General features: G+C 35.6%; 1 protein-coding gene across 1 annotated transcript; it reads right to left on the bottom strand.

Annotated features, from left to right (window-relative positions):
• Positions 1-5,798: 5,798 nt before the first annotated feature.
• LOC123527910 (coadhesin-like) lies at positions 5,799-11,079 on the bottom strand. Its single transcript, XM_053522651.1, has 8 exons — positions 10,952-11,079; positions 10,562-10,684; positions 9,700-9,870; positions 9,092-9,262; positions 8,011-8,175; positions 7,308-7,664; positions 6,524-6,586; positions 5,799-5,911 (listed from the first exon to the last, which is right to left on the bottom strand). The coding sequence occupies exons 3-8, from the start codon at positions 9,860-9,862 to the stop codon at positions 5,799-5,801; spliced, it is 1,032 nt and encodes a 343-aa protein (XP_053378626.1). The 5' UTR covers positions 9,863-9,870; positions 10,562-10,684; positions 10,952-11,079.
• Positions 11,080-11,210: the final 131 nt, after the last annotated feature.

Below are 11,210 nucleotides of genomic sequence, written 5' to 3'. Positions count from 1 at the left end.
GATTGTGCTTATTGAGTACACCATCCCTACTGACTTTGGGGTCACCAGGTCAAAGGTCAAGGTCACAGGGGCCAACGTTAACTTTTTGCATGAAGGCACTTTACTCACGAACCACTGCACCCAGGACCTTCAAACTTCACGTGCTGATAGTACTTATTAAGTACACCATCTCTACTGACTTTGGGGTCACCAGGTCAAAGGTCAAGGTCACAACGTTAACTTTTTGCATGAAGGCACTTTACTCGCGAACCACTGCACCCAGGACCTTCAAACTTACCATGCTGATAGTACTTATTAAGTACACCACTCCTACTGACTTTGGGGTCATCAGGTCAAAGGTCAAGGTCACAGGGGCCAACGTTAACTTTTTGCATGAAGGCACTTTACTCGCGAACCACTGCACCCAGGACCTTCAAACTTCACATGCTGATGGTACTTATTGAGTACACCACCCCTACTGACTTTGGGGTCAAAGGTCAAGGTGCTGCGGGGGCATTTGTCACCATTAGTGACAGCTCTTGCTCAATTGGGGTTCATGAAATTTGGTCAAAATAATTACTTGATCAAATCTAAGTCAAGTTTGAATATAGGTCACCTTGGGAGAAAAGCTAGGTCACTAGGTCAAATCAAAGAAAAACCTTGTGTAAGCAACATGGACTGCATTTTTCACCCGATCTTCATGAAATTTGATCAGAATATTTGTCTTGATGCAATCTAAGTCAGCTTAGAATATGGGTTATCTGGGGTCAAAAACTAGGCTACCTGGTCAATCAAAGAAAAACCTTTTGTACGCAATAGGGTCTGCATTTTACACTGGATATTCATAAAATTTAGTCGGAATGGCTGCCTTGATGAAGTCTAGGTCAAGTTTCAATATGGGTAATATGTGGTCAAAAACTAGGTCGCAAGGTCAAATCAAAGAACACCGGATCTTCATGAAATTTGATCACAATGTTTGTCTTGATGACTTCTAGGTCAGGTTTGAATCTGGATCATGTTGGGTCAAAAACTAGGTCATCCAGTCAGATCAAAGGAAAAGCTTGATAACACTTCAGAGGTCACGTTTATGACCATATCTTCATGAAATTTGGTCAACATGTTTATATTGATGTTTAAAGTCTTGGTAGATTTCGAATGTGGGTCACGTGGGGCAAAAAACTAGGTTACTAGGTCAAATCAAAGGAAGTTTGTATACACTCTAGAGGTCACTTTTTTACTCAATTCTGTCTGAAACTTTTTGTCAGAATATTTGTTTTTTATGAAATCTTGGACAAACATGAATCTGGGTCATGTGGGGTCACTATGTCAAATCAGAGAAAATACCTGTTTACCCTCAAGATGTTTGGTCCAATTTTAATGAAAATTGTCAGAATATTTGTTTCAGTGAAATCACTAGGTCAAACATGTTTATACTGTTATGGTGTGTTTCTCAGGTGAGTGACCTAGGGTCATCTTAGCTCTTATGTTTATGATTTTCGCACTGGTATCGACGCAGCTTTGTAGAAATTTCAAATTTACTGTCCCTTGCCCCCATTTCCTTAATAATGTCATTAGACTTTAATGTCTGATAAAATTAATAGTTACTAGTATGTTATGATGCCATGACTTGTATATTGTGTAACATGTTATGTATAAATCAAAACTAATAAAAATGTATAGATTCAAGAATTGTATTCTGTTATAACTGCAGTTTAAGAAATAATAAATAGCAGAATTAAGTTATTATGTATTAAGACAATGTTAACGATAGGTCAGTGAGTAGTGTCCTATACAAATGTTTAGTCCTAGCGATCAAATAAAATGGCGTAAATAGTTATAGTAGGTACATTGTATGCACGGCATACACTGTAAGATCGAGGTACCTGTTCGTAGTATAAACAGGGTATGCATAGCAGGTCTTTTCCTGGTAGATACGATGTATGAATGGCATCCCTTTTCATAGTTTAAGTAGGGTATGCATTGCATACTTTTCGTAGTAAATACATGGTATGCAATGCATACCTTTTCGTGGTGTAAGTAGAGTATGCATAGCATACCTTTTCGTAGCAGATACATGGTATGCATTACATACCTTTTCCTAGTATAAGCAGGGTATGCATTGCATACCTTTTCCTAGTATAAGCAGGGTATGCATTGCATACCTTTTCCACTATAGTATAACTATGGTATGCATAGCATACCTTTTCGTAGCAGATAATTGGTATGCATTGCATACCTTTTCCTAATATAATCAGTAGTATAAACAGGGTATGCATTGCATACCTTTTCGTAGTATTTTCTATAAGCAGAGTATGCATAGCATACCTTTTCATAGCAGATAAATAGTATGCATTGCATACCTTTTCCTAGTAAGCAGAGTACCTATTCGAAGAAGGATCAGGGTATGCATAGCATACCTTTTTGTAGTAGATACAGGGTATGCATGGCATACACTGCGGTTAATATAAAACTATGATGAATACATGGTAATGCAGCTAATATTCACGAAAAGACCGACACTCGATTTAAACACTTGAAATTATCATGCAGAAGTATCCTCAAAAGAATAAACCACGACGGAACGAGAATATTTCAAAGAAGGAATATGTCTATTGCCTATTAAATCACGAAATTAAAGTGTTGTGAAAAGTTTCAAGGCGTCAAAGTATAGTTGTAATTTTTAAATCGGTTATTTCACGATTTTGATCATGTTTTCAAAATATGCATACTTCAAGTCCCTAAGATGGGGATATGAAAGTCTACCATACACCTGTGTAAAATGCATTAGACTATTGTCATAAAAATGACGCAACAATTATCCAATCACTGTAGCATGATTCCATCTGATAGTAAAACAAGGATGAATATGCCACCATACAAAAAAATCACAATTTCATAGCAGGATGTATATAGATGTGTATTCTTGGTGTACATATACCAAAAATGCATAGACAGGGTACAGCATAAAAACATCGAGGACGAAACGAAATAAAGGACAGTGGTAAATGCAATACCGGAGTGTTTAAACCAGTTAATGGTGCACAAACCTCACTCTTAATACCTAGCATGATCCAAAGTAGTGTAAGTACAAGTTATCATGGTAAAGAAAATGTCTGATATTTATATGTGTATATCTATAACACCAAGAGCACTATTTTCATTCCAAAATGTCCCTAATTTAAAATCGTAGTGTCGAATTCACAAGAGCCAAATGTTTAATCTTCCTAACTCGAAACAGGGTTATTTCGTAAATTACATCTTTATTTTTGCAATATCGAGACATAAACTATGCAGCATTTTAAAGGCCTCCCAGGAGGGAAGTTTGATTAAAATCTTTTTATATGATAAAATCAAAACTAACAAGATTTTTTGAAAATTAAAAAAATGTTTTTACCACTCTTCGTGTTTTTTATTTAAAAAGTGGTAATTATGGTCTTATATTTAAAAAAGAAATCAAGGAAAACCTTGTTACGGAAAAGGTGGGTCACAAAGTAGAATGTCCGTTCTATCAAGTCCGTAATAGGTACAAAAAGGTATGGTTTCAGTTTGCAAGATCCAGAATAAGGTTGTACATCAGTATGCAGGACTGGTAGATTTTTATGAAATTTTAAGATATCTTAAATCATGTCAATTTTGAGGCCAAAAATGCATTGTTGTTTCTCTCAACATTTTATGTGGAAGATATACATTTTACAATAATCAACATATCATGAACATTTTATAGCAATTCATAAACAAATAGAAAGTGAATTTTACATTTTCAGTCTGAAACCTGAAATCAATATTGAAAACTTCCCTGTCAAAATCTTTTTAGACGATAAATTGGAAACAAGATCAGATACTTTGAAGATTCCTGTTACCAACATAGTAGGTCTTTAGAATGGCAATAAGATATGAATGTCATTGTTTTGTATTTAAGAGAAATTAAGGGAAGATTTTGTTACTAATGGATTTGTGGATCACACAGTAAACGTAAAATTGCATTGAATACCAAAGATACGGAGAGGGGTGCAGATTATCAACTTTCTCACTAGAACTAATATCTCTATTTAACCAGTAGAGTAAATGTAGAACATTAACACACCTTTTATCTGAACAAATCTTTCGACGGAGAAAAGAATATTTCATTTTGTTGCGTTTAACATTTCGTTGCAGTGCGTTGATAGTTTTTTCCATGCAGACACGCACTCCAAAACGGACTAAACTTCCAATATTTCATTATGGGACGTTGGCGCGCGCCAGGACCACACAACAAAATGTGACAGTTACGTCGCGCTCACACGCAACGGGACTTAACGAAATGTCCTACATAAGCCACCATAAACCTTGTGTGTTTGGTTAAAGCATAAAACACATGTGAATGAGCAATGCACAGTGTCATAGTATATAGTACTATTGTGCATCGTTCGGGATTAGAATGAGCTGCTAAGGTTTCCTTGCTGGCTGCATTATCATAGCAAGGTCAATCTTGACTCCTGATTCTGTTTTGGATGTGTTGTGTAAACGACGACCCTCCCTACATCACACGATACTTTAACGAGACAACATAGCTTTTAACGTAATAACATTCTCAGTAGACAACAAACAATTACTGAAAAAACGCCTTGGCATCAACAATCAATTTTCATAGGATGATTACTTGTTCTCAGCAGATGATCCTGTTGAATTTAATGTGATGATTGGATGTGATCAGTCAATTTCTCAATAATGGTTTTGGGGGGATCTTTGGTCAAAGGTCAAAGCCACGGTGGCCTCTAGGCTGAAATTGGTTTTCATTCAATAACTGGAGAATGCTAAGACCTAAGACTTACATACTTCATAGGACAATTGTATGCGGTTCGTAGATGGCCCTATAGCTTTTGGAATAAGTTAGTCAAAAGTCAAGATTACTGACCTTGAGGTTATGGTTATTTTATAGCTAATATTTTTGTTTTGGTTATTGATCAAATGTCATGGTGACAGCATACTTGATACTAAGAATAACTGTAACCGCAAAAGGTTACCATTCGGCGGGTGGCTGCGGAGGAGCATATGTGCCATACAAACAACACTTTTATTAGAGGCTTATCTTTAGTGACCAAGCGAATACACTCAAACATGACACAACCGTCTTGCACATGGAAATTAAACGCATACACACGTAAGTACATAGATGGCTGCTTTTCGAGGAATACTTTATGATTTAAACGTGACAAAATTTGTAAAGGCGCAGCCGGTAAATCATCGGAACAATATTTCGAGACTCATGCTTCAGCAGGTCTGGCTCAACAGGACCTGGTATGTTTTTCAACGATAAACATTTCGCACCCATCGTGGTGCCGTGACAGAATATGTTCCTAATAGAACTATCTTATTGCATTTCTCTGTCGATATTGTTGGCCGACCCATCAAAATATATATCGGTAAATACATTTGTACGTGTACAGTATATACATTTACACGGATAACCGTATTGAAAAGGGCATAGTATAATGTGTCATTACTACCTTTATAAGTCAAAATAAAATTTTAAAACAGAAGTTTGAAGACTCTAAATAATTACGTCTTATTGTATTCCAACTAATGCTAAAAAACTATCTGCCATCCCTATAAAAGAAAGACACCAGCCTTTGCAATGCATTTTGTCAAGATCCAAGTAGAACTTTTGTTTTATATTTCGCTTCGTCCTTGTTCTTTCGCTTCTATGGTCACTTGAATATACATAAATATTTCCCCATATTTGTTTGATTTTATTTATTATTTTTGCTTTTTGTTGAAGTCTTAAAAGCACACAGGTCGTGGATAAGTCGTCATATATGCATTCTACCATAACGCCACAATCATTTTATGGTGCTAAAGAATTCAGTGGTGCACTCTGCTGCAGTTTGCATGTTGTCGTAACAGAATTTGATTCTGTAAGGTCCAGCAGCTACAACTTTGTGGGACACGCCTCCTGATTTACAAAACATCACAGATCAATATTACTTAAATTGGTATTTTATTAGTGTTGCATAAAGTTTAGGTAAAATCCTACAGTCGATCTCGCTCGAGAGACCACGCCTATTAAGAGACCACTTGATTTAACAAACCACTTTTTAGTCCAACGTTGTGTTGTTAAAGAACAAAAGAGACCAGCTATAATAAGAGACCACATTTTTGCTCTTTCATTAGATGGTCTCTCAATGCAAGTGTTGTACTATATTTTACATCACATTTCTATCGAGTTACACTAACGGTTTAGAGAGATTTCTAAATACCTTAATATGTTCACGGACTAGTCGTGTGTTTATATGAACCACTTTTTGTCTTGAAAAGTCACTGAATAACAGCTCTTAATTGTTTTATTTACAAAATATATCATATGAGATTTATATAGCGCCATTTGCATGACAAACACACGTTCAAAGGGGCTAGCCAATTGGGGCGTCAGTTCATCCTCTACCATTACAAACGCAGATCGATCTGACCAGAGGGACAGAAATCCACCATAACAGGGAGAGAGACAAAAATCATTTAGATACAGACATGCCTCGCTCTTTGAGAATAGTCAGTCTGGTTCTCTAACCTGCCCACAATGAATGACCAATACACGGGACGCCATCTTCCTGGAAAGAACCAGTACTGCCCTCTGATTAGGTGGGAGACACTCAATATTATGTCAGTAATAATTGCCAGTGCCTGAGCCGAAATTAAACTTACTAACTATGAAAGCACTTTCTAAATTTCGAAACAAATAACATGAATCTAGAGGTTTGTCGGTCAAAGTTTACTCTAAGAAATCGACAGATCTTCAGTTTCAGATTCCTTGACGTATGTGTAATAGAAATATATGTCGTGCTACGAGCCTTATGTGCTTATCAAGCACTTTTAAAATGAAACAAAAACGTATGTGGTAAACATTAAGGTATTATGTTTTATTGTTTATACATATCGTACATATAAATAGTAAAGCACTAGTTACGTAAATATTAAGCAAAGAGCTGGTCCAAGCCCTTGCAACAGTAGCAGAACGGATTCTCATATGCCTGCATTAAGTAATTGCATAAATATAGTTTCCCAAAATTATTTATACAAACACATATACAGTTAAACCTCTCTGTAAAGACTAACCTATGACAATTCAAAAATGCTGTCTTTGTTTGGTAGTGCTTAACACAAGTTTACCTGTACATACGTATATTTTATTGTTTTTATATGTTGCTATACCTGTATGTAGTGAAAGTGTAAAATCATGATAATTTTCATATATGTTCGAGAACTCAATAGACTGCTTAAGAATGTAGTTAAACTATGCAAACAAAGTTACAGGTGAATTAGCGTGCCTGAAAAGAAATTCCTAAAGACAGTACCCTGCTGTAAAGACGAGCTTGTGAATGTTGTAGTCGTCCATTGTACAATTACCTTTTCATTTTTCTTTACTTTAGCAGCAATTTGAATCTGTTTGCATTCAACTCCATAATAATCTTGTCCGTGAGTAGAAGCATAAGTTCTACCCCCAATCTTAATGTCAAAATATAAATTTTTTTGATGCACAATACATAACTGTGCGCTGAAAGAATAAGTTCCGTCAACTGGGGCTGTGAATTCTCCTGTAGAAGCACTGTAAGCCCCACCTTCATTAACGACAATATTGCTAAATATCATAGTTTGACCAGCGGCAGGACTTAAGTCTGTCACATTGTATGCATTAAAGATTACGCTCGGAACTGAAATAAAACATTTTTTTAATTTGTAAGATAAATATTGTCATATCTATTGCAATGGCAGGATTATGTAATCAGATATATTTTATCTGTCATAGTAAAATATATCTGTAAGAATGTAAAAAAGTAGCTAGTATTTGAGGAATTTTAATTTCAGCAATGATCATTCTGAAAATATTTTCATTGATATTTCATGATTTGGCATATCTGACTTTAATTGTTATTTCGAGTAATATATTTTTATTACTTTTCGCTTTTACTTTAAAGTTATAGTTATATTTAATGGTAATGCATACTAGATAGGTAGTTATCATTTTAAAGTACTGGAATATAAGGTTGAATGACTTACCGCAAGAATTGTTGTTGCAAGCTGAAATATGTATGTCTATGCCATCACAATACTTTCCATTTAAGGAAGGCCTGGGATTTGTACACGTCCTTGATTGGAAACGTACTCCACGGTCACATGACACACTGCAGCTGCTCCACTGACCCCACTGAGACCAACCACCGTCTAGATCAAATATAATAAATATAATCTGAAAAGTAGATCCCACGGAAGCACCGAGAACAATGCAAACAGTGAAAATTGCAGACTCGGTTTGATTGAGTCTGTTCATGAGCAGTAATGGAAAATGCAACACTGCCCACGTCCCCTAGCACCGGCTTAAGCAGTATTCAATCTTCAAAGACTTTCTTACAAACTGTCTTAATCACCTTAGCATAATACTATGTGCTGAGTACAATACTACAAGGTTATTTGCCAAGTTCACGGATGATTATTACATATAGCTACAATGGAATTGGAAACGTCGTTTTTTCCATATTGACGACTGCGTGACGTCATTTTCCACAATGTGTCGTTGCTTTAATTTGTGTCAATTTGTTTATTTAGGTCGTCAGTATTGTCAATATTATTCAAGCTAATGAACAAACTCATAATATTTATATATCAGTATGTGTAGAAACGTATGTAATGAAAAGAATTTTTAGCTTTGCATCGAGGAACATGCACACTATTTAACGGAATAATATCTATAGTACTCTAAATATGGAGTTTCTTATTGTTTAGGTTAGCCATTGTTAGAGGGTAAAGCAGAACCACGTTGATGAAAACCTGCGCCTACACATGTATGACAACTTTTAACAATAATAATGAATACTGAATTAAAGCGCGGGTAAGAATTTTATTTACTTGGTGCTGTTGCCGTTCCAATTCAAATTCTGTTCCCACAATGCAATGCTTGTTGATTGGCTTTCAGTCCAATGTAACATTCATGTATGTATCTTATTATTTAAAATGTGCATATTGAGAAATAAAAGTATGTTTAAACCAATGCTTGATGATTGGCAATTTTCTGCCTTGTCACAAGTTCTGGCATAAACAACACAATTATAACATTAAAACTATTAATAAGAAGAGTGTTTACTTGCACATGGTCCTGGCATACATAGCCGGTCATCTACCGCGTCCCCGAAGCAATGGTTCCCAAACCGTGAAGGATAAGGATTTGTACAGTTACGATGACGTTTCTGTATTCCAGTATCACAGCTGACAGAGCATGTCTCCCAGTCAGACCACTTTGTCCATCCGCCGTGCACTTGATACACACAAAAGGACATATTTACTATCTATTTTGTATAGCTGTTCGTCACTTTGTACTACCGTCACTTTGTACTTCCGTACATATAGAAAGCAATACTTTTCTTCATAAGACAGTCGGCGTAACTGGAAGGACCATAGTTCTAAACTGCTAAGAAATGTAACATTTAATTTATGAATATTCCTTTAACACCGTGTAAAGTAATGGTGGCTGTGTTAACCTAGTACGACATAGGAATGAAATAATACAATTTAATGCTTGATTACATTGATATTAATACATGATAATATTGATCTAACAAGAGAGAAGAAAAGCTCAATTTACGAATACATGTGCAAACATTTCAGTGTTTACTAATTCAGCGTTCCATAATTTGCATAATGCATTTTCAAAAATGTACTATACAGTCACGTCACAGGGCGATACATACATACCGGGACAAAGCTGTTTATGACATTCTTTCACGTCTGTTGCGCTGCCAGAACAATTTAATCCCCCGTTCGCTGGTGGAGGGTTTGAACATGTTCGAGTCCGTGTCTGTGTTCCATTTTCACACGTGACGTCACACGCGGACCATGCTGTCCATTCAGACCACATTCCGTCAACTACAATGAAAATGGCGTATATTTGATCTTTTAAACGTATGCGTAAATTCAAAATTGTTACTACACGTTTGTATTTACATGATAATTATACTTCTGTTACACCGGATATAGATAATATTAGGTCACTTTCTGATAAATTAATTTTTTTTAGGCGAGACTAATAAATTAAAGATGTTCAGACTGTTATCTATTATTCTATTTACCCTACCTGCTCAGAAAAATGGGGAAAATGTCGTTGGAAAGAGCAACAGCATGCAGACTCGATTTTTAACACTTATTTTCATAGTTAGAACATTTCCAATACAATGATAACGGATTCAATAAAAAACTTCGGAAAAAAAACATTTTTTTCAAAATTTCGGACTGAAGTGCTGTAAAAGTGAAAAATAGCTATAACTTCTTTGTTTCTGGATAAAAACCTTTGATCTGACCACTCATTTTCTAAGTTCCAACATTTCCAATACAATAGTGACGGTTTTAAAGCAAACAATAAAATAAAAACGTGATTTCAAAAGTTCCCGCAAAGTTATATTCTGGCACTGACTAGATATAGCAAAGTTTATAAGGCCGGCCGATTTTGGGCTATATCTTGTATGAGAGTAGGATAAAACCCAAACCAAAACAGTTTAATTCTATCAATAAATGTTTTATATGAGATCGCAACCTGAATGTACAGACTAAACTTTGTTACCCAGAGAGCAGAGGTCACAAAACCGAGGACAAATTGTTTTTGCGTGGTGGATGTCTTCACATATATTTGTCACCGTGTTCAGAAAAGCACAGTCGATTTTGACGTCATCTATGCATGCAGTAGCTGAAAAAAAGGAAACGCTTTTAGGACAAACTATAAATGATACTGTCATAAATTCGTATCGTTTGTACGATTACGATATTTTGAGATATTTGTTTTTGCATTTGTTTTATAAATGCTCGTACTCGTCAATGGAATGTTCGTTCAAATACAAATGTTGCATTCTTGTAACCCTTGTAGTCCGAAATGATGCTGCAATGTATAAAATGTTAATTTTTTGTCTTATATTATACTTCTTAAATTGAAAACATTGCAGAAAGGTCTCCGTACGTTTGAGATGTTCGCAAAGATGTTTATTACAATCGTCAGTGCCACAACATTCATGACAATGGTTAGTTTGACGTTCCTGTAAATCTCGACCCACCAGTTCGGATGCACCGCCCCCGTGAGTACCGCATTGCTGTAATACGTTATATAAAAAAGTAAGCATCTATCATAAATATAAACTTTTGATTAGATAATAAACTAAATGATTTCTTTAAAACACGCCCATACATGATGAATTTGCTTGCAAATATAGTCATGATAA

This window comes from Mercenaria mercenaria, chromosome 14, assembly GCF_021730395.1.
Source record: "Mercenaria mercenaria strain notata chromosome 14, MADL_Memer_1, whole genome shotgun sequence".
NCBI classification, from domain to species: Eukaryota; Metazoa; Mollusca; class Bivalvia; order Venerida; family Veneridae; genus Mercenaria; species Mercenaria mercenaria.
Note: the sequence above shows the minus strand (reverse complement) of the source record. Positions and strands in the feature narration are given on the sequence as shown.

Bases quoted from the DNA above. Each gene is read 5' to 3' on its own strand.
- LOC123527910 (XM_053522651.1), bottom strand. From the start codon at position 9,862: ATGTGGTCTGAATGGACAGCATGGTCCGCGTGTGACGTCACGTGTGAA. The intron at 6,587-7,307 runs GTACTGTCTTTA...CCACCTAATCAG, and splicing joins AAGCTCGTCTTTACAGCAGG to AGGGCAGTACTGGTTCTTTC. The intron at 5,912-6,523 runs GTTAGAGAACCA...TTTGTAAATCAG, and splicing joins TGGTCATTCATTGTGGGCAG to GAGGCGTGTCCCACAAAGTT.